Below are 23,816 nucleotides of genomic sequence, written 5' to 3'. Positions count from 1 at the left end.
AATGTCAGGTATCTCCTTAGTTGCTCCTCACTTTATTCTCTGAGAAAGGGTCTTTCACGGAACCTGGAGCTCATCCGTTCCACCAGAGAGGCCACCAGCAAGCCTCCAGGAACCACCTGTCTCCGCCTCACCAGTGCTAGGATTACAAAACATACCACCATGCTTGGTTGGCATTTTACATGGGGGCTGAGGATCCAAATTCAGGTCCTCACACCTACACAGCAAGCCCTTTACCCAACTAAGCCATAACCCCAGCTCCTAAATTTATCTTTTGACAGCTCATATTCTTTCTCAAAATGTAGTTCCTGGTCTGGATCATAGTCAGTGTTCAGCTATATTTTACTACAGGAAAACAGAGAGTTCCTGTGCTTCTAGTCACAAATCTTCATCATCAGTCCACTTGGCATGTAAGCTTTGAGGCTAACCCCCAAAATATATGGGCAAGTGACACCTTCCACCTCTCTTAAAAACACAATATGCAAAATGAGATTATTTGAATGGATGAACCTAGCGATAAGTTAATATAGTACACTAAATATAATTTCCATGTATTAACAATTGCTGTTCAGCTGGCATTAATGAACTAAGTAACTGACTTCCCATATTTATATTGCTAATGTTCTTTCTTATAGAATATTCCTATTAACAGTGAACACTGTATTGTGACATGTAACTACTTATGTAACAATTTTAAAAATATGATGCATCAGGCTGGAGAGATGGCTTAGCAGTTAAAGGCTTGCCTGTGAGGCCTAAGGACCCCGGTTCGAGGCTCGACTCTCCAGGACCCATGTTAGCCAGATGCATAAGGGGCACACACATCTGGAGTTCGTTTGCAGTAACTGAAGACCCTGACGCACCCATTCTCTCTCATTCTCTCTCATTCTCTCTCTCTCTCTCTCTCTCTCTCCCCGCCTCTGTCTGTTGTTCTCAAATAAATAAATAAAAAACAATACAATGCATTATTAAGACAAATGTACTGGTGTCTCACCTGAGAGCTCTTGCCGCATTTGGCGTCCCCTGAAACAATCACAATTTGACTCTGAAGCAGCTTCTCCATAAAGGAGTACTTTTCTTTCCATATCGGAAGCTCTTCTCTTTCTTTCAAAAGTTTATAGTAACGTGAAGAATATGGCAACCCGTCAAAGGGGTTCAATTCCAGATCCTCACAGGCCAGAACCCCCTCCTCATCTCCATCGCTGGAATCCAGGGATTCAGGAAAATAGCGTTTTTCCGAGGAGGAGTTTGGATGCTCCAGATCTTCCTCCATGGTCAGCAGGGAGGTGGGGCAGCTGACGCTCCACAGTCAACAACCCATCACACAGCACATGGTGCAGGCCCGGTCCACACTCCCAGTCACAGGCTCCCCCACTGAGTTCAAGGTTTCAGCAAGTTAGTTCCTCGGACCTGAGGCTGCCCCTCGTTCCTGGGCTACTCTCTGTCCTCGCTCTCCTCAGCACTCTCCTTGAGTGTTGCATGGCTTTCAACAGATTACACTAAAAAAAAGCCAAAAAGGTGGAAAAAATGTAAAATTAGGTACATATACCAGAAATTAAACCCAAAAGCAGATATACTCAAAACCAACGTGATCTTTTCTGTCAACTGGTTAGAGTCTGTCCTTGCTGCTGCCTGCTCACTGACCAGGAACAATTTAGGCCAACTATTCCAGGCTAGTGCACGGCGACTTTTCCCAGACTGGATTCACACTGGGGCTGGTGCTCTCCATCTGACCTCGGCTTGTGGCCGCCCAACTCTGTCCTGGTCAAAGGAAAACAGCAGGGAGCCCGATCGGAACTGTGAGGCTACTCAATCACGTGGTCACTAATCCCATGACAAAGGGGGTATGGACTCCATAAAAGGGAAAACTGTGAAGGCCTGGTGAGTGTTCCTCTAACACTAGCTACCAGAAACTGTCATTATTATTTGCAAAGTTTCCAGTTTAAAGGAAATTTTTTGTTGTTGTTGTTTTTCAAGGTAGGGTCTCACTCTAGCACATGCTAACCTGAAATTCGCTCTGTATTCCCAGGATGGCCTTGAACTCACAGCGATCCTGCTACCTCTGCCTCCTGAGTGTTGGGATTAAAGGCATGTCTCACCATGCCCAGTGAAACTATTTTTTAAAAACTTAATTTTTTGCTTGTACCAGTTTAGAAAATCAAGTGAAGGAAGTGAGTTTACAATTACTTTCCATCTGAGATAGCTTTTGCTAATAAGTCCTACTGTTTAATTAGATCTTCAGCCTATTTCTTGAGTTTCCTGAGTGTGGAGCCCAACATATCAGACATGAGAGCTAGTAAAAGACAATTTACAGTTTAAATGAGGAAGAGAAATAACCTAAGGAAAGGTAGGCCTTGCACCAGTAACATCCCCTGCCTGCCAGGTAAGGTGTTCTCCTCAATCACTAGAGGCTGACAGAAAAAAGGCACTGTGTGCCGCTGGGAGAAAGAAGAAAACTCAGTAAAAAAAAAAAATAAATAAATAAACAAACAAACAAACAAATTGGCTGGAAAGATGGCTTGGATGTTAAGGTGCTTGCCTGCAAAGCCAGTGGAACCAGGTTTGATTCCCCAGGACCCACCATAAGCCAGATGCGCAAGGGGGTGCATGCGTCTGGAGTTTGTTTGCGGCAGCTACAGGTCCTGACGCAACCATATTCTCTCCCCCCACACAAACAAATTAACAAGCAAACAAATTGATAGGAGGCAGAAATTGGCTAGGTAGTCAGGGTAAAAGAACCCCAAAAGTGACGGTTTGGGATTTCTTGACTAAAAGCAGGAAATGTCACTAAGCTGCAGAAGCCTGGATGTCGCACCCTTCAGGAAAGATTTCTAGACTAAACCCTTCCTAGAGGTCACAAACTCCGAACCTTACCTAAGCTTATTGGCAAAGCTGTAAAACCTGGTCCTCCTCACGTAGCCACTCCTCATGAAAAACCCCCGTTCTGAGTTGAGGTGGGCTTCTCAACCCCTCTGGCCTCCCTGGGCAGGAGCTCTACCTTGCTTCCTTCTCTTGGGTTCTAGGCTTAAGCTCCTTTCTCTTCGCCCTCCTAAAACTTTAAACTGTAATCAAATCCTTCTCAATTTATCCTCTAGCCTGTGGATTTGTCTTTGAATTCATAGGACAAGGATCTGGGAATATGCCAAATTACTGGTGGATTGGTGTACAAGGAACCCAAAATTCCCTCATCACCCAATGAGCTTTTGTGCCTTTTCACCTTTACTGAACTTACAGTTCCCTGCTCTGGTAAGCCCCCCCACCCCATCTCAAGGGAGGGACCCTGCTTCCATATGGACTCTATCCACCCCTACTTCCTCATGGCAGCTCTCTGTATTTTCCTTCTCTTAATCTAATAAAGTCTCTTTAAGTCTTAAAAAATATTCTAAAACACAGCTCATGATAGGCTTTCTCTCACTTTTACTTAATTACTATTTTCACAGCAGTGATCCACCCAACTCTAGTTTTATTATGGGCTAACTCTAGTTTTATTACGGGCTCGAGTCAGTGGCTCCCAGTGCGGGCTTTATCTGTAAATAAGGAGAAAAACTCCACTGGTCCAATGAGGCTTCACGGAGGCAGCCCCTCAAGAGGCTGGCATTCTCATTAGTAATCAAGCACTGGACACAGACCTAAAGACAGCAGGGGGAGGGCGGAGAGAGAGGGAGAGAGAGAGAGACAGAGAATGGGCATGCCAGGGCCTCCAGCCACTGCAGATGAACTCCAGACGCATGTGCCACCTTGTGCATCTAGCTTATGTGGGTGCTGGGGAATCGAGCCTAGGTCCTTTGGCTTTGCAGGCAAGCGCCTTAACTATTAAGCATCTCTCCAGCCCACCTAAAGGTATCTTAAGCAAAGAGCAAGAGCAGGGCGGGATTTCTATAAACTCACAAATAACCTAAAAGAGGGAGGAAGTAACCCCCAGAGGGGTGAGGGCTACTTCAGCACTGTACAGTCACAGTTCTGAAAACTTTTTTCTGAAAGTCACTGTAGCAAAACTACAATGGCATAATGGTGTGTAATACAAATATGGAAACACAGTGTGGATTCACTTCAGGACCCTCAGTGTCCCTGTGGTGTGAGATACGACCCCCACCATAGCTGCAGGAAGCATATTGCTTGAGATACCAGGACAAGCAAATTCTGAGGTCAGGAGGTCCAAGAACCAAACCCTACTGCTAAGAGAAGTTAAATTCAGTTTTGCTTTCATTCTAATTAGACTCCTTCCCAAGGGTCTCATCCTCAGAATCTTGCATGATGGACTGTCACTAAACCTGTGATGACCCAGCACTTGGGAGGCTGAAGTAGGAGGACCCCAGTGAGTTCCAGGTCAGCCTGCACTAGAGTGAGATTTGGCTTAAATTAATAAAGAAAAAAAAAAAAAAAAGAAGAAGCCAGGCGTGGTGGCACACGCCTTTAATCCCAGCACTTGGGAGGCAAGAGGTAGGAAGACCACTGAGTTCAAGGCCATCCTGAGATTCCATAGTGAATCCCAGGTCAGCCTGACCTACAGTGAGACTCTACCTCGGGGGAAAAAAAAAAAAATCAGAAAGCAGTGGGAACAGGACAACTGACATCTATCAACAAGACAAGACTTGACAGCTGAGCCCCTGGCAGGGGATGAAGCCCCCTCGCACAGCACCAGGGCCCGGGTGAACCACAGAGGGAGGAACTGGAGAGATGACAAGGGAGGGCTGCCTCCATGCGGGCCTCACAACCTGGGCCAGGGTGATGGAGACAGACCCTCAAGATACTCAAAACATACCAAGGCAGGAATCCAGAGGCTGCTGAGAAAAAACTGAAGTAGACTTAAAAAATACTCACTAAGGCTCAGGGAATTTTGCAGAAGAGGGGGTGAAAAGACTGTAAGAGCCACAGGTTGGGAGGAGATATCCAGAGTCATTCCCTTCAAACACACACACGAGTGACTGTTGCTCTTACAACTCATAACTCACAACTCCATGGTGAATGCCAGCGATTGCACTACGGAGGACCCTCAGTGGAGTGGGGGCAGGGAGGAGGGAAATGATGGTATCAACATATGATGTGTCCATACAAGAAGCTTCTACTTAAAACACCTATGTTCGCTTTAAGACTATTTATTATTTTACCTTAAACAGTAGCTATCATTTTTAACCAGATATGTTTATATGTTTCTATTAATTTATAATACTCCCTAAGATTGTACTAAGCTGGGGTTACAATAGCCTTAGCAAGCTTGAAATGAAGTTCTCTGAAGACGCCACATGTGTGCTACAGCTCCAGCAGACTGATTAGAACTTTATGATGGTAGCCAGGAAATGTTGAAGATGGTCAAAATCATCATGGGCTAGCTCTCCTTCCAGCTACAGCCATTTACTACCAGCCTCTGTATCTGACCTAACACCGTGGTGACTGTTGAGTAGAGCTTTTGGAATGCATTGTTAAACTACTAAGTTTAGTAGGAGACTACCGATTTCCACCACCCTTAAGCTAAGAATGTTTTAAGACAGCACTGCTGGGTGTGGTGGCACAAACATGTGACCCAACATTCGGGAGGCTGAGGTACAATCAAGCACTACTGTTGAGCTCAAGGCCAGCCTGGGCTACAGAGCGAGTTCAAGGTCATCCTGGGTGAAAGCCAGACCCTGCCTCAAATCTCCTACCTCCACAAGAGATTACATCTGGAACCTACTGCAGAGACTGCCCCATTCCGCCACAACCCTAACCGATCTGATGTTCTCACCAATGTATCTGATGAGCCCATGGGTTTAACGCTTTGTACTGTGCTATGGCACGTTATCAAGACAACCTGGATCTGTGTTCCCAGCTCTGATCACACAAACTTATAGTACAGGAATGGGGTTCCTCTGCCAATGCACGGATATAATACAGAATTTTGGGGTAATGGACAGCCACAGACTAGAGGATAAGGTTTACAGGTGAGAAGACAGCTCATGGCCAAAAGGGGACATTGGCTGGGTTCCCAGAAATGGGGAAGCCCAGATCTTAAGAGAAATGCAGAGCTAAGCCAAGAGGGAGTTTGAGAAGCACCCCCAGCAAGACGCAGGCTGGGGTTTTATCTGAGTCCCTTGATGGGGCTGGTCTTGATGGTACAGTCCTGAAGTCAGGTGTCTGGGGTCAGGATTTCTAGAAATAGGCAATCTTTCCAGAACTAAAGATGGCCACAGACTCCTGGCCACTGCTCCACTGGAAAGGAGGGGCCTATTTCCTCTCTCCTTGAGTCTGAGCTGCCACTGGACTCACTGTGACTAAAAGAACACAGCGTAGCGATACTCAGTCACTTCCGTGGTGTTTCTGTGCTCAAGACACTAGGTTTTGGAGCTAGCCATCATTCGGAGATGTTCAGGTGGTACCAGTGGGCAGTCAGCACAGCCTCCCACTCCAGGGAGCCATGGAATGTGCTCTAGCCTATCAAGTCTCCAGAGGACAGCACCCAGCCATCACCACAAGGAGCCCACTCCACCAGAGGGATGGGCAGGTCTTGGATGGTCACTGGCAAGCTACTGCATTCCTGGGTGATATGTCCTGTAGACACAAATGACACACTGCTGGCCTTCTAAATAACAACTCCTTACAAGTTAACCTTTTCATCATGGCTCAGGGTCACCATTACATCAGTTACCACAGCAGAATAATGTCCTCAGATTTTCTGAAGTGATTAAGGAAAGGCCAAAACTAGACGACTGCTCCGGAACTCTGCCTGGCCCAGGGATTCTGTGCCCATGCCACCTGTCGTCTGTGCTTTCACCAGCGAGGCTGTCCTCCTTGCTGTCAGAAACCAGACAAGCTTGTTTTACAAAATATTTGTGAAGGCGGAGTTCACAAAGGGCTCTCAGTGAATCCAGTGAGTCAGAGGGCAAAGCTATGAGATTTGAATAAGCAGTGTTTTCTGCTGGGCTCCAGGTATGGAGAGGGGAGTGGCTGAGACCCAACTGGGGGATGAGTTTGAGGTCCACTAATCCCAGTGATTGTCACATACCTCTTCTCATTCAGGCTGCACCTACATGGGCCATGCTAGTGTATTCTCCTGGAGGTAATAAAATATATGCAAGCAACCCATGTTCTGCTTTAGCAAATTTAACAGGACCAAGCTGAGTGAGGAAAAGCAAACATGGAGGCTGAGGGGAAGCTCCACTGGAATGGTGCTTGCCTGTCATGCATGAAAACCTGAGTCTGATCCACAGCACAGCATAAACTGTGTGTCGTAGCACTCCCTACAGTAGGGAGGAGGAGAGTCACTGTGAGTTCCAGGCCAGCCTGAGTCTGTATAATGGATTCCAAATCAGCCTGCGCTAGAGTGAGACCATCCTACAGGGAAGGGGTGGGGGGTGCAAACAGAAAAATGTCAAGGTCAGGGCTGGGAAGATGGCTCTGTTGTAAATAAGCTTTCAGGCAAACCCTGCCTGCCTGGGTTCAATTTCTAAGCCAAGCATGTAAGCTGGAGGCAAAAACTGGTGCAAGCACCTGGCATTTATATGCAGCACCACAAAAAGGCCCTGGTGCACTCCCCAACCCCACATACACAAGCAAACAATTTCTTAAACATTGTTATTTAGTTATTTGCAAGCACACAGACAGAGAGAATGGGCATACCAGGGCCTCCAGCTGCTGCAAACAAACTCTAGATGCATGTACCACCTCGTGTATCTGGCTTTTGTGGGTCTTAGGGAATCAAATCTAGGTCCTTTGGCTCTGCAGGCAAGCAACTTAACCACAAAGCCATCTCTCTAGCCCCAAAGACTCTTGCTTTCTTGAAAAGCCTACGGGTCCTGAATTCTTCAGAGACACAGGAATTTTTGGGACAGATATTCACCAACACACCAATATGATGTGGGAATTTTGCAGTGTCCCCAGTGTCTGGTAAGTTCAAAGAACTAAAGTCTACCAACTAGAGGGTAAGGTTCAGAGAGATTTTATTAGATTAAGAGAAGAGGAGAAAGTATAAAGAGCTCCTGCCCACAAGAGGGCAGGAGGAGATGATGCCAGGACAACAGAGCTCTTGTCTACGAGAGGGCAAGAGGAGGTAATGCCAGGACAGCAGAGCTCCTGCTCACGAGAGGGCGAGAGGAGGCAATGCCAGGACAACAGAGCTCCTGCCCACAAGAAGGCAAGAGGGTGTGAAGCCCACTTAGAGAGCCAAGCTAGGGTCATTTATAAGTTCTGAATGGGGGCTGAGCTATCCAACCACAATACTGGGTTCAGGTTTAGTTCTTCCAGGAATTTTAAGTCAAGCAAAAGAAAATTCCTTTCTAATGAGGGACTCAAGTGAGCTTATGGAAAAACAGATCTAGGGAACTTCTTTAGGCAGCAAGAGATAAGGAAATGCCTTATCTTTTGCTGACCTCTGGCAAAGTAGAGACTGACAGGCTCAAAGACAACCCTTGCTTAGAGTTTGGGGAGGCTGTTAACCCTAAACTGCCTATCCAGTGCCCATGTAAAACCACAAAGTGACACATGCATCTGGAGTTCACTTGCATTGGCAAGACGCCTTGTTGTGTCCATATACTCTAGTACATTTTTTAATTTAAAAAAAAAAAGTTATATGGAAAACTACCTCCTCACTAGCTAATAATATGTATGTTAAAAAGAGAGAAGATTTGGGCAGAAGCATCCTGTGGGGATGGATGATGTTGTGCCTAGCCATAAATTGTTATTGGAAAAATTTCAGTGCCAGGGGTGAAATACCTTTCAGATATTTGTTGGCTAGGAAGGCCTCTGATACTGTCAAAATATTACAGGCTATTTCCAAATGTTGTAGTCAACTTCTCATTGCTGGCAAAAGCAACCCAACCAAAAGCAGCTATAGGGAAGAAAGGGTTTAAATTCCAGGATGGCAAGGGAAAAGATGGCATGAGCAGAGGCTGGACATCACCTCCTGGCCACCATCAAGTAAACAACAGCAGCAGTAGAGTGTGCCAAACACTGGCAAGGAGAAGCTGGCTATACCACCCATAAGTCAGCCCCCAATAACACATCTTCTCCAGAGAAGCCAATTCTCAAATTGCCATCAGCTGAGAACCTAGCATTCAGCACAAATTTATGGGATACACCTGAATCAAATCACCACACCAAGACTCTAGATTGCCCACCAGAACTATATGGTAAGATCCTACTGCACTAAATGAGACATCAGTATCAGGGGCCACTGTGGAATAGGTGGTGGAAAAGAATTTAATAGCCAAAGGAAGACAGGGACTGTTTACAATGCTGTCTTCCAGACAAAAAGTGGCCTTGGTACTCATGACTTCACTGGCTTTGTGTAGGTACTGGGGAACTGAACCCGGGTCATTAGGCTCTGCAGGCAAGCGCCTTAACTGCTGAGCCATCTACCTAGTCCCTCATCTGCCCTTTTCTGTATTCAACATGAATGCCTTCCTCACACTTCTTAAGTTTTCAAATTTATGACTTTAGTACTTGGCAGAGATCTGGCTGATTTCCCAATAGTTAAATCTCCGGTCCTCTTCTCTTTTCCCTGTATTACAGGATGGTGGTCTCATTGAGCCTCTTCCCATTTCTTGACCACTAAACTCTAGTCTCATGTATTCAACTACCTACTCATCCCTACACCTGGATATTTAATAGGCATTTCAAACTTTCTTGTCTGAAACTAAGCCTCAACATCCACCTCAGAGTCACAAGCCTAGTCCGTATCTTAGGTAATTCCTTTTCTGAAATATTTGAAGTTATTCTTGATTTTCCCTCTGTGCTAGGGACTGAAGCCGGGGCTTGTGCGCGACGCGCATGCACTCTGCCATGGGGCTAGGTCCTCAGCACCCCTGGGTTTGTTTTGTTTTTTATTTCATTTTAAATCCCTCAACTGATGTGATCAGCAGAGTAGTGGCCTCCAAACATGTCCCAATCCCTGAAGTTTGTGAATGCATACTTTGACCCTGCAGAAGTGAACAAGGATTTGAGCTTAGGAAATTATCAAGACCATACAGGTGGGTCCAACCTATCCACAGGGGTCTATAATCAAGACCTTTCTCAGAGGTAGCCAGGGGAAGATGTGAGCCACAGCTACAGGGTGAGATCCTGCCTTAAATAAACATGGGCTGGAGAGACAGCTTGGCAGTTATGATGCTTGCCTGAGAAGTCTAAGGACTCCAGTTCCAATTCTCCAGTACCCACGTGAGACAGATGCACAAAGTGGTACATGTATCTGGAGTTCATTTGCAGTGGCTGGAGGCCCTAGTGTGCCCATTCTCAATCTGCCTCTCTCTTGCACACACTTCAATAAATAAATATTTTTTAAAAATCAAAAAACACTGGGCTGGAGAGATGGCATAGTGGTTAAGGCGCTTGCCTGCAAAGCCAAATGACCCAGGTATGATTCCTCAGTACCTAGGTAAAGCCAGATGCACAAAGTGGCACATGTGTATAGAGTTTGTCTGCAGTGGCTAGAGGCCCTGGCGGTGCCCATTCTCCATCTTCCTCCTTCTCTAATAAGTAAATATAAAAAAAAAGATGGGTGTAGTGGCGCGCACCTTTAATCCCAGCACTTGGGAGGTAGAAGTAGAAGGATCACTGTGAGTTCAAGGTCACCCTTAGACTACTACATAGTGAATTCCAGGTCAGCCTTGGCTAGAGTGAGACCATAGCTCAAAAAAATGGGGCAGGCAGGCATGGTGGCGCATGCCTTTAATCCAGCACTCAGGCGGCAGAAGTAGGAGGATTATCATGAGTTCAAGGCCACCCTGAGACTACATAGTGCCACCCTGAGACTACATAGTGAAGTCCAGGTCAGCCTGAGCTACAATGAGACCCTACCTCGAACCCCCCCCCCCCAAAAAAAAAAAAACAGCAGAAAACTGTTAACACAGTTTACACTGAAATTCTTTTTTTTCAAATTAGGGTCTCATTGTAGCTCAAGGCCTCGAACTCATGATACTCCTCCTACTTCTGCCGCCCAAGCGCTGGGATTAAAGGTGTGCGCCACCACGCCCAGCTAAAACACTGAAGTTCTTAACACATAAGTGTCCAGGTGGTTCAGGCAGCAGGCATGGGCTGGTGTTGCATGGCACAACACCGTGCAAAGGGCTCAGGGCATGTGTTTACAAACAAGACTGCAGAGAAGGTATGGGGCACAAAATGCTTGAGTGCTGCCAGAAATACCCTCATTCATTATGCATTTGATTTTGAATTAATTTCTTGGTTATATGTTCAGAAGCCTTTTACTGTTTGCCAAATCCCCCCCCCCCACACACACACACATTCAGTTACAAGTTATAGTTTAAGAAACTGGGTTCCACAACAGTAATCTTTCAAAGTTAGGAAAGTTTCCTTAGATGTTTACGAGTGCTGCAGTTTTCTAGGGGCGTCACACACAACCATGAGGTCAGTGACAACGGCCTCTACTAGGGCAGCACAATGCCCAAGGCCAGGCACAGAAGGCGCTGGCTCCCCCTGTTCGTGGAGTGGCCAGCAAAGGAGTCTGCACGCCCACATGGAACCTTTGGAACCGGCTACCTGCCTTAACACGCCCACTCACAGGCAGCCTTGCCCTCCAGCTCCAGTTTATGGCTGACTTCCTGAAGGTGAGGTTAATTTTTGAGTTATCTTTATCTTTGCAACTCCTACAAGAAAAACACAGGGCTTCTCACAAAGTGACCAGTAAGCATTTGCCTAACTAGCAAACAATATACTTACAGTGTATAATTACAATGTTTAGGGAAGAGAAGGAATAGAGGATTACAAGTGAATAATAGCTGTCTTCAGGATAAAAGGCTATTGTTTTTCGGAGGACTGGATCACTGGTCCCGCATTCTACTGTAGCAATTCTATGCAAAGTACTAGTCTGAGGCCAGCTAAGGACCTTGTACCAGAATGTAAACTAACACACTGCTGCGCCCACTGAAAAGTCTTGCTGTTTGGACAAATTCTTCTCCTCACTGCACCAGCAGACATTTACAGACCACAATTTGAGATCAGGGTTCCACATCTGACTGAGTTGGACTGATGATGATAATGATGATAATTCTACTGATTAGCATTTAGAGCGTGCTTATTTTATGCCAGATGCTGTTAAGCACTTAAGCATTTTATATGGATTATTTCATCTAAACCCCTAAGAACCCCATGAGGGTTTACGCTACGATTTCCATTTCTCATATCAGGAAATGAAAGCCTTCAGAGGGGGTTGTTCTCTCCTGCTTTCTGCAGCTGGTCTGTGACAAGGCAGGTGCTGAACTGGGCCAGGCAGTGCAGTCCCGGCTTGATGCTGGCTAAGTGAACAGTGCCTGCTGGGCCACAAGGACCCTGCTCCTAACTTCCTGAAAGAAGACGGGCTCAAGCGGCACCAGTGTAGGCTGCACAAATACTTGACATGGCAGGAAATGTCCAATAGCAGAAAGAGAAGAAAAAAAAAAAAAAGAAAGAGCAGAACATTTCTAAGTTATTTTTACAGATTTGAGAAACATGGCTCCAACTGCCTTCATAGAGTTAGTCCAATATTTGTATGTAAACTTTACTTCCACCAAGACTTTTGGAAGGCTGTTTCTGCTGGACATGGTGGAAGACCTGTAATCCCAGAACTTGGAAGACTGAAACAGAAATGGGAGTTCAAGACCAGCCGGAGCTACAACGCAAGACCCTTTCTTCCACTGCCTCTATCTAGGTAGGCTCAATGTTTTCCCAAATGCCAACCACTTGGGTTCCAGTATCTATTTAAAATCCTTCTGGAAAAGATAAAAATTCAAAATTTAGGGCTGGAGAGATGGCTTAGCAGTTAAGGCACTTGCCTGGGAAACCTAAGGACCCAGGTTTGATTCCTTAGTACCCATGAAAGCCAGAAGCACATGGTGGCACATTCATCTGGAGCTCCTTTGCAGCAGCTGGAGGCCCTAATGTACCCATTCTCTGTCTCTCTCTCTACTTTCATCTTTCTATCTCTTAAATAAATAAATATTTTTTAAAATTCAAAATTTAAAGCTGGGTGTAGTGGGGCACGCCTTTAATCCCAGTACTCTGGAGGCAGAGGTAAAGTTTGAGGCCAGCTTGAGACCACAGAGTGAATTCCAGGTCAGCCTAGGCTAGAGTGAGACCCTACCTCAAAACCAATTTAAAAAAATACAAACTTTAAAATCTAGAATGGTAGAACAGGCCTGTAATTGCAGAACCCTGGAAGTGGAAGCAAGAGAACCAGAAGCTCAAGTCATTCTCAGCTCTAAAAAAAGTCTGAGGCCAGCCTTGGATACCCTGCCTCAAATCCCCCCCACCCCCACAGGGTTTCACTGCAGCCCAGGCTGACCTGGAACTCATTCTGTAGTCTCAGACTGGACTTGAACTCAGAGATCCTCCTACCTCTGACTCCCAAGTGCTGGGATTAAAGGCGTGCACCACCATGCCCAGCTCAATTTTATTTTTTATAAACTAAACTTTACTTCTAGACTTCTAAAAATTGACTTTGATTTTAAATTGTTTTATTTTATTTTATTTACTTATTTGAGAGAGAAAGGCAGAGAAAGAAAGAGAGAGAGAGAGAGGAAGGGGGGGAGGAAGGGAGGGAGGGAGGGAGGGAGAACGGGTGGGGTCTCCAGCCACTGCAAAGGAACTCCATGCATGCACCACCACAAGCCAGTGACCTCCACAATCAATGTGTGTTCCCTAGGGTTCTTGATCCCCTTCTAGTTTCCCCAAGAAGCCATTCCCGCTTTATCTTCAGTTTCTGTCCTTTCAGACTGTTCTTTGGTTCCAGACCCACAAGCCCCGTTACTGCTTATGGAGCAACCCAACGGACATGACGGCACCCCAAGAGCTCATGCTTGAAACTGGAACTCAGCACACACCCATTTCTTATCATCTCTACAATAAAGGCTTCCTTCTTTAGTATTTCCTATTTCAGGGAATAGCAGAAAAGCCCCCACTAGCCAGGCTAGGCACTGGGAGTCATGCCTGGCATAGTTCATCATCCTTAGCACCAAGGCCTGTCCCAAGGCCCCTAATCACCAAGTTGAGGCCCTTTCAATGACTCCTTCATCCAAAAGCCCACCACCACTGCCTATTATCTCATTTCTGTCCTGAATCACAAACCAATAAAACTCCCATGTTTCCCTTAATTTTAGATTCTTTTCAAATATGAAACGGATCATCTCACTGACCCAAATCCTTGTTATCTTTAAAGAAAAAGTCCTAGCCCTACGGCTCTGGTCTATTTCTACCTCCTCGCAGGTTCACTTCTGCCCACTGTCTTCTAATGTCACCATCTACAGTTCAGTCACAACCAACAGTTGCTCTGGCTTGCCTTCTGACTTTTTTTTTCCTTCAAAAAATATGCAATTTATTAATTCTTAGCTTTCATTAAACTTAGAACAAGTTACATTAAAATAAGTCTTATGAAAATGCTTCAACTAATGTTTTATGTAATGGTATTGTAGCCATTTTCAGGGACCTTAATGACCTCAACTGTCCTTAAGGCTCGTAACATGGCATCACTATTGCCAGCTCTCTACATTTCTGCAGAACTGACTTTTTTGTTTTGTTTTGTTTTTTGTTTTAGAGGTAGGGTCTCACTCTAGCCCAGGCTGACCTGGAATTCACTATGTAGTCTCAGGGTGGCCTCGAACTCATGGTGATCCACCTACCTCTGCCTTCAAAGAGCTGGGATTAAAGGCGTGCACCACCACGCCTGGCTCTGTCTTTTTTTTTTTTTCCTTCTGTCTTTGCCCCAAGCTGTCCTTTAACCAAGACGCCTTCTTGCCCTCAGACACATTTCTTAGTCACCCAACACACTGTGTATGACTGTTCAACAGTTGTCTGCTCTATGCCAACATAATTACCCTTCACACTTACAAAATTCTTTGCAATATAGAAGACATCATCATTAATATCGAAAATCACAATTGATTTTCCAAAAATACCTTATTTTATTATTTATTTGCAAAAAGGGGGACAGAAAATATGGGCATGAGCCGGGCATGGCGGTGCATGCCTTTAATCTTAGCACTCAGGAGGCAAAGGTAGAAGGATCACTGTGAGTTGGAGGCCACCGTGAGACTACATGGTGAGTTCCAGGTCAGCTTGGACTAGAGTGAGACCCTACCTTGATAAACCAAAAAAAAAAGTAAAAAATTAAAAAAAATAAAAGCTGGGCATGGTGGGTATACACCTTCAATCCCAGCCCTCGGGAGACAGAGGTAGAAGGATCACTGTGAGTGTGAGGCCACCCTGAGGCTCCATAGTGAATTCCAGGCTAGAGTGAGACCCTACCTCGAAAGACCAAAAATAAATAAGTAAAAATAAAAGTAAAGAAAACATGGCCTCTTGCCACCTTATCAAACTCCAGACGTGTCACTTTGCGCATCTGGTTTTAATGGGTACTGGAGAACTGAACTCAGAATATCAGGCTTTGCGAGCAAGTGTCTCCAGCCCAACAATCGATTCTGATTTTTCTTAGACAACCACTGCAGGTTATTAATAAGCAAACCATTGCTCCTGACTTTCCAGAGTTGCCTAGCTAGATATTAGCACACACCTCCTAGACTATTACCCTCCTCAGGTGATCGGGCACTACCCACAAGTACTGGAAGGAACACAGAAGCATCAGACTTAATCTCAGTAGTACGTGCTCAGAGGCACAAGATCCATAAACATAAAATGAAAGAAAAAGACAAGAAAGGACAGTCAGGGGCTTTGTGCTAGACTGTACAGTCCCCCAGAGGAGGAGAAAGGTTCTTTTATAGTGGACGGGAGCCTAATACTGAACACCTGAAGGAGAGGAAGGAAAACTGCAAGATGCTACAGGGAAATTACGCCCAGCACCAGTAAAGGAGGGAAGAGACAGGCATTCTTGCGAGTCCAACAATCTGCCCATAGCCTGTGACAAGTTCTGAAGACAGTGCAAAAGCACACCAAACTACAATTTGATTGTAGTTTCCTTTTTTTTTTTTTGGTTTTTCGAGGTACGGTCTCATTCTAGTCCAGGCTGACCTGGAATTCACTGTGTAGTCAGTCTCACAGTGATCCTTCTACCTCTGTCTCCTTAGAGTGCTGGAATTAAAGGTGTGCGCCACCATGTTTTTTTTTTTTTTGAGGTAGGGTCTTACTCTAGCTCAGGTTGACCTGGATTCACTACATAGTCTCAGGGTGGCCTCAAACTCACAGTGATCTTCCTACCTCTGCCTCCCGAGTGCTGGGATTAAAGGGCGTGCATCACCATGCCTGGCTTGTAGTTTACTTTTGACTGAACTCCTTAATGGTTTCAGAAAGTAACAGTAAGTGTGGGAGACAGAACTCACACACATCATTTGCTATAGTTTTTATCACCCCCCTTGTGTTAAATGAAGTTCACTTCCTGCTACCCTCATTTAGACTTAGAATGCTGATGTGGCTAAGAGACTGCAAGACAAAGCTATAGTGTTTCTTCATGGCTACCGGCCACCTTGGTAACAAGGCTTTGCTACAATTAGGCAAGCGTCAGGTTAAGTAGATCGTAATATAACTATTCTGATGGCCGATGATCTTGAAACCTATGCTGCATATGGCAGAGGCAGAATAAACACAGAAAACTTCCAAGACTGACAGTGAGACCTTTACAATTCACTTCCAACCCAACCCTTGCTGACCTTAGGTATTCCAATGGCAAAGCGCATCTCTATGTGCAAAGTAGTTTCTCTAAAGCTCTTGTCACTCATTTAACAAGGACATTGAGCTAGGTGCTAAAAGAGACTGACCAGTCCCCTGCTTGGGCATTTGAGTGTTTTCCTCCCACTTCCCATCTCCTAACCTGTCTGTTCTTGCACAGGCATGACATTCCCTAAAAGCAAATGTTGCCTCCCATAGTTACCTTTATTTATTAACATTTATTCAACGTCAACCTCAAAAATTATAAGATAATTCTTAATTATTCTAAACCACTACAAAGTACTTCATTAACTCATAACCCCATTTTCCAAATTAAGTGTGTAACTAACACACTAAGGTTATTAGTTTTTTTCGTTTTTTTTTTTTTTTTTTTTTTGAGGTAGGGTTTTGTTCTAGCACAGGCCAGACTGAGTTTTTATTACTTTAGCATGAATGTCTAAAATGTTTCTTTCTTTTTTAATAATTCATTTTACTTTTACTTATTTATTTGAGAGAGAGAGAGAGAGAGAGAGAGAGAGGGAGAGAGAGAGGGGGAGAGAATGGGCACACCAAGGCATCCAAACACTGCAAACAAATCTCAGATGCATGTACCACCTCGTGCATCTGGCTTACTTGGGGTACTAGGGAATCAAACCTGGGTCCTTGGGCTTCCCAAGCAAGAGCCTTAAATGCTAAACCATCTCTCTAGCCTCTTTTTTCTTTCTTTCTTTCTTCACTTTTTTTTTTAAATGTCTAGTCTTATTGTTTGGGAAATTTCAGTCTTACCTTCCTTTTTGTGTATTGATAATGGTTTATTAAAAATAAACACTATCTGGATTTCTTTAATCCAGCACTCAGGAGGCAGAGGCAGGAAGATCGCTGTGAGTTCAAGACCAACCTAAGTCAGTCCCAGATCAGCTTGGGCTAGAGTGAAACTCTACCTGGGGGGAAGGGACACTGTCTTGACACAGTTTGCTATGAATTACTGATGAGTATCAGTATATTTGGATTTCAATGAGAATGCCATTTTGTGATTTTGCATATGAAACCTAGTTTGAGAAACTCTATATACAGAAATATTGAGAATCTGACTTTGTCTGCCCTTCTCTACATTGCAAGGACAAGTACTGAATGCCAGTGTGATGAAGTATTTACTTTCCAACCTGAACTTTAAATACTTTAGCTTATGAAGTATGAGTTCTGCATAAATCACGCTGATGTCAAACCTTGCACATCAACCCTTCTTGGTTTGACAGATATCCTTTAAAAATGTCCTCTCTCTCTCATAAATACATAAATAAAATATTTTTGTAAAAAATAGGGCTGGCTAGATGGCTTAGCGGTTAAAATGCTTGCCTGCAGAGGCTGAGACCCAGGTTCAATTCCACAGTACCCATGTAAGCCAGATGCAAAAGGTGGTGCATGTGCCTGGAGTTTATTTGCAGTGGTTAGAGGTCCTGGTGTGCCCCTTCTCTCCGTCTCTCTCTGTCATACATACATCAATGAAAGATTTAAAAATAAAATGTCCACATACAGCCTGAGAGAGAGGCGTAATTTGGCAAGGATAGAATAAATGTCCTTTTCCGTCATGGAGTACATGGAACGGAATTCTCCTTCGGGTCACTGTCACCCACGGGGTAGAAATCTCTGCCCTGGCAAAGATGAGTAATCGGCTACACGACCGACCACCAAAGGGCCGCGCCTCGCACGTCCCGCGGGGCTGGTGGGACCGCGGCGGGGACGAGACGCAGCGAGCCGCGGGCCGCAGCCCCGAGCGCCCGCCGACCCCGCTGCGAACTTTCCACCCTCCTCCTGATCGCCGCCCGGCTGCTTTTCCTTTCCTCCTTCCGGCTCGCTCTACTCACTCGTCCTTTATCCCGTCGGGGCGCGACATGCTGGGCGGTTTGACGTTCGCCACGCAGCAGACAGGCCCCGTGACCCTCCCGCCTCCGCGGCAGCAGCGCCACGGCCGGGGTCGCGCGACGCGTCTGCACCGGGGCGTGGAAACAGCCGCCGGAAAGAGCCCGCGGCCGGAGAGCGGGATGCCGGGGGCACGGCTCCCCGCCTCCGGGAGCCTGTGGGGTCGGGGGGGAACCCCATCCTTCCTACCGCACGGACGCGGGCTCGGCCGGGCCCGGCGCCCCCAGCGCGGCCGCGACAGGTGCACCGGCCGCCCGGTCCCCGCCCGGCCTCCCTGCCGGGGCCCAGCGCGGCCTCGCCGTCCCCGCCCGCCCACCCGCGCGCCCTTACCTCCGCCCGGGCCTCCCGACAGACGTCTGGGGCCGGCGGGCCGACCGCGTCCACGGGGAAGCCGGGCCTCCCGAGCAGGCCTCAGGGGCGCGGTCCTCCGCCCGCTAGCGAGCGGCCCGGCCTTCCCCTCGCCCCGCGACCCCCGGCGACGCGCCACTCTTCACGCGCCCGCGATTGCTCGCGGCTTTTGGTCCCTCCCTCTCGCCGTCCGCCCTCCCGGCGACGCCTCCTCTCCCCCCCCGCGGTTGTCAGGGCAACGCGAGCGACGCCGGCCGCAGGGGAGGAGAGGCGCGGCGGCGGCTGCGGCGGCGGCGGCTGGGGTAGTGAGGCCCCGGAGCGGAGCTGGCCATGGAGCCCCAGAGTAAGCGACGGGGCCGAGGCCTCCGGGAGCGGGCGTGGCGCCCGCGGGCTTGACAGGGACCCCGCGCGCCTTTCTCCCCCGGACGGTGGCGGCCTGAGCCTCGGCCCGCAGCGGGCCCGCCGGGTCGCGAGCTCTGAAAGTCGACGGGGATCGGGGAACGGGACAGCTCAGCTCTCGGGCGCGGGCGCGGCGGTGGGGGACGAGCGCCTGCCCGAATCCCCCCGCGGAGGTTCCACTTGGCACCGTCTGTGGCCGCCTTGGAGTCAGTTGGGTAGTTTGGCTGCTTCTGAAAAGCCAGTCTTTTAAAAAAAAATCCTTTTTATTTAAATATTTCTATTTACTTACTTGGGAGGAAGAGGCAGAATGGGCGCGCCAGGCCACCTCCAGCCGCCGCTAACGAACCCCATACGCACGCGCCACTTAGTGCATCTGGTTTACGTGGGAATTGAACCAGGGTCCTTTAGGCTTTGCAGGCAAGCACCTTAACCGCTAAGCCATCTCTCCAGCCCTGAAGCGTCAGCCTTCTAACACCCAGGCTGGGTGTTGTAGTGCACAGTCTCCCCTCAACCCTCCTACATAGTCTGCTATATAAAGGAGCTTTGCCCTAGGACATCTTGATTCATTGTTAAGATGTTCTGCGAGATAAGACCTACAAAAATGCTTACTTTGCTTTGCTTTTCTGTTTCCCCGGTAGTTTTTGTTTGTTTTTGGTTTTTCGAGGGAGGGTCTCACTCTAGTCCAGGCTGACCTGGATGGAACTCACTCTGTTGTTCCAGGCTGGCCTTAAACTCACTAATTCTCCTACCCCAACCTCCAGAGTGCTGGGACTAAAGGTGTGCTCTCCCATACCTGGCGCCCTGTGTTTTTATGTTTTTCTAAAACTGTGTTTTTTTCTTTATGTGTGGGGGGAACTAATTTGGGTTGCACAGATGTAGCCAGGCTGGCCTCGAATTTGTGGCAACCTTCTTGCCTCAGCCCCTTGAGAGTCTTCGGTGATTGATTACCAGCCAGCCCTGAATTTTTTGCTTTAAAATATGATTTATTTACTTTCAGGAGAGAGGGAAGAGAAAGAATAGGTACACCAGGGCCTCTTGCCCCTGCAAATGAACTCCAGATCCATTACCACTTTGTGCATCTGGCTTTCTGTGGTATACTGGGGAATCGAACCTGGGCCAGTAGGCTTTGCAAGCAAGTTTCTTTATTGGCTTAACCATCTCCTCAGCTCCCTGGTTTTTTGTTAGTTAGTTTGTTTGTTTTTTGTTTCCTGAGATAGGGTTTCACTCTAGCCCAGGCTGATCTGGAATTCATTATGTAGTCTCAAGGTGGCCTTGAACTCACAGCAGCAGTCCTCCTGCCTCTGCCTCCCAAGCCCTGGGATTAAAGGTGTGCGCCACCATGCCTGGCTTCTACCTGTGTTTTTTTTTTTTTTTTTTTTTTTTTTGATCCCTGTGTTTTTGATGTATGCCAAAAAGTGTGCAGTTTTTCCTTGGTAGATCTAAAAGGAGGCAAAACGTGGAATGCACTGATTTGTTGGTTTTCCTCCCCATCCCATCTTTCACTGGACTTTAGCCTCAGCCCTCTTTTCCTGGCCTCACCCAAAGCTGCTTTATTACCCCTTTTGTTCTTAAAACATGGACGGTGTTTTATGTGGAGACTTGCAAGGTCTCAACCTTTGGGTTCAGTTTGACACTAAAAATTAACTCGCCCTTTTTTTGCACAATTTCATAAATAAATATCCAGACAAAAATCATGTTTTTCTAGAGGAAATGCTGGCATTGCTAAAAGATCATTTGTTTCCAGTAAGAAAGTTTTTACTTATTTCCTGAACTGAAAGTCTTAAAAATTGAGAGTGAGAGTCACTTTGGTTGGTAGAGCTTGTATGTAGTATCCTTCATGTGTATTTAAAACCCATTGGATTCATCTTATCAGGTATACAACAATACTAAGATTGTGGTTTCATGTCAAATCATGCTGTGCATGTTTTCTTCATAGAGAAGAAATGATTTGAAGTGCAATATATCATTCATCTTTTTCTTGTTTTTCTCTCCCCCTCTTTCCCACCCCCACTCTCTTTCCTTTGACAGGGGATCATGTATCCCAGGCTGGCCTCAAACTCCTCATATAACTCAGGATGGACTCCTACTTCTGGTTCTTTTGCCCCTTCCTCCTAGTGCTGGAATTACAGGCGTGGGCCACCACACCTGGTTTATGCTGTGTTGGAGCTTGGCACATGCTAGGCAAGCAGTGTACCAACCAAGATACATCTGCAGCCTGTAAAATATATCTTTAAAAAACCCAGCAACTTTATTTCTTCAAGTCTGTGTTATTTTTTAAAGACATAAACTATAACTTTCAAAATCTTTTTTTTTTCAGTCTCACTCTAGCCCAGGCTGACCTGGAACTCCCTCTTTTGCCCCAGGCTGGCCTCATATTCACAGTGATGCTCCTACCTCTGCCTCCTGAGTGCTGAGATTAAAAGTACATTCCACCACACCCCCAGTTTACTTTCAAAATTCATTGTTTTTTAAAATATAAATGTTATTTGTTTATTTGCAAGCAGAGAAAGATAGAAGAGAGACAGGCAGAGAGAATGGGCACACCAGGGCCTCTAGCTGCTGTAAATGAACTCCAGACACATGTACCCCTTGTACATCTAGCTTACATGGGTCCTAGGGAGTTGAACCTGGGTCCTTTAGCTTCACAGGCAAATGCCTTAACCACTAAGCCGTGTCTCCAGCCCCTAAATCATTGCTTTTTTGTTGCTTTTTCAATGTAGGATCTCATTAGCCCAGATAGACCTGGAATTCACTATGTAGTTTCAGGCTGGCCTTGAACTCACAGTGATCCTCCTACCTCTACCTCCCTGAGTGTTGAGATTAAATGCGTGCACCTGCCCGCCCAGCCAAAATCATTGCTTTCATCTGTCCCTTCTCTGACGGCTCTACTGTGTCGCAGCTGTGTGCAGGAATCGGGCTGGACGTCGCTTGGACAGTGTTACTTTAGGTCATCCCAGGGCAGCAGAGACTTGCTCAAGAACGACTAAAGCCTTCCTGCGTCTGAGACTGGGGAAGAGGGCGTGACAGGCTTCCAAGAGAAAGTAGGAAAACTACTGAAGAATCTGGCAAAGAATTGGGAGACAGCGATGCCACACAGGGCTTCCTGGTGGACAGGCCCCACTGGGAGGACAGCAAGAGTCTGAGGCTCACAGAAGAAAGATTAATAAGACTGTAGTTGACAAAAAGGAGAGAAAAAGTAATTAGGTGCCAGGGAGAAAATAGATAACCCTACAGAAGACGACAGGGGCCAAACCAGGATGACTTTGCAAAACTGAATTTTAAAAACTTATGGGTGGGCTGGGAAAATGGCATAGTGGTTAAGGCACTTGCCTGCAAAACCAAAGGACCCAGGTTCGATTCCCCAATACCCATATAAAGCCAGCTGCACAAGGTGGCACAAGTGTCTCAAGTTTGTTTGCAGTAGCTAGAGGCCCTGCTATGTCTATCCCCTCTCTCAAATAAATAAAATATATTTAAAAATATTTATAGGGGCAGGGCGCTGGAGAGATGTACTTTCATAAATCCAGATGCACAAAGTGGTTCATGCTGTGGAGTTTTGTAGCTGCAAGAGGCCCTGGCATGTTTATTTTCTCTCTTCCTCCCTTCCCCTTCCGAAATAAATAAATAAAACTTTTTTATTTTTAAAAATTTATTATATCCATGAACTGTACTGTTCTTCATCTCATTGAATCTAGGGTGGAAAATACATGCTAAGCAACTTACTCATGAAGAAGAACTAGAGTTTTACATGTTCTTAAGTGAATTTTATTAATTTATTATTTTTTTGAGGCAGGGTCTCTAACCTAGGCTGACTTGGAACTCACTCTGTAGACCCAGGCTGTCCTGGAACTCAAGTCATTCCTCCTACCTCAGTCCCCAAGTGCTAAGATGAAAGACTTTTATCACCACTCATGGCTTAATTTAATTTTAAATCATTCAGAAATCACCCTGCACCTTAGGAAACTGATTCACAGTCTAATATACACCATTTTGGATAGCTGTTTACTAAGTTACCCATTGTTAGTAAATATTTAAAAGGACATGATTAAATAAGCTCTAAGGTCCCATTTAACTTCAGGATTTATATCTAACCAGATTTCACTGGAGACTGAAATTATAAAATTCTTCCAAAGAGGGCTGCAGAGATGGCTCAGCGGTTAAGCGCTTGCCTGTGAAGCCTAAGGACCTTGGTTTGAGGCTCTATTCCCCAGGACCCATGTTAGCCAGATGCACAAGGGGGTGCACACGTCTGGAGTTCATTTTCAGAGGCTGGAAGCCCTGGCGTGCTCATTCTCTCTATCTGCCTCTTTCCCTGTCTGTCTGTCACTCTCAAATAATAAAATAAAAATAAACAAAAATTTAAAAAATTCTTCCAAAGATAGTGGAAGCCCTATGGTTATGATTCCATTTGTAATCCTCTGTTTACAGTAAATTGTTATGCCAAGATTATGGAACATACTTTATTCCCTGGTTTACACAGTTCCTTTTGTTCCCAAGGGGTTCAAATAACATTTTGCAAGAGTAGTTTTTCTGCAGCATCAGTAGATTCCCTAAGAGGAGGGACCCTTAATTACTTTAAGGACCAGTCATGCATC

At 46.1% G+C, this 23,816-nt stretch overlaps 2 protein-coding genes and 1 pseudogene across 5 annotated transcripts in view; 1 reads left to right on the top strand and 2 right to left on the bottom strand.

Moving 5' to 3' along the window:
* The window catches only part of Dhx32 (DEAH-box helicase 32 (putative)), a 75,183-nt gene that overhangs the window by 47,512 nt on the left and 3,855 nt on the right, over positions 1-23,816 (bottom strand). For 2 of the 3 annotated variants that reach the window (XM_004659193.3, XM_045149084.1), the window contains exons 1-2: positions 18,805-18,934; positions 992-1,496 (exon numbers count right to left, since the gene is read on the bottom strand). In XM_004659193.3, the coding sequence (XP_004659250.3) occupies positions 992-1,270 (279 nt within the window). In that variant the 5' untranslated portion in view covers positions 1,271-1,496; positions 18,805-18,934. Of the gene's footprint in view, positions 1-991; positions 1,497-18,804; positions 18,935-23,816 lie in introns of those variants that run through there. The other variant, XM_045149081.1, reaches the window with a different exon arrangement.
* On the bottom strand, positions 14,362-14,463 carry LOC123457891 (annotated as a pseudogene).
* Fank1 (fibronectin type III and ankyrin repeat domains 1) overlaps positions 19,076-23,816 on the top strand; it is a 137,245-nt gene continuing 132,504 nt past the window's right edge. For both annotated transcript variants that reach the window (XM_045149092.1, XM_045149087.1), the window contains exon 1: positions 19,076-19,165. In XM_045149092.1, coding sequence (XP_045005027.1) covers positions 19,153-19,165 — 13 coding nt within the window. In that variant the 5' untranslated portion in view covers positions 19,076-19,152. The remainder of the gene's footprint in view (positions 19,166-23,816) is intronic.

The sequence above is a fragment of the Jaculus jaculus genome, chromosome 1, assembly GCF_020740685.1.
Source record: "Jaculus jaculus isolate mJacJac1 chromosome 1, mJacJac1.mat.Y.cur, whole genome shotgun sequence".
Taxonomy (NCBI): Eukaryota; Metazoa; Chordata; class Mammalia; order Rodentia; family Dipodidae; genus Jaculus; species Jaculus jaculus.
This window is presented reverse-complemented; position numbering and strand designations above follow the sequence as displayed.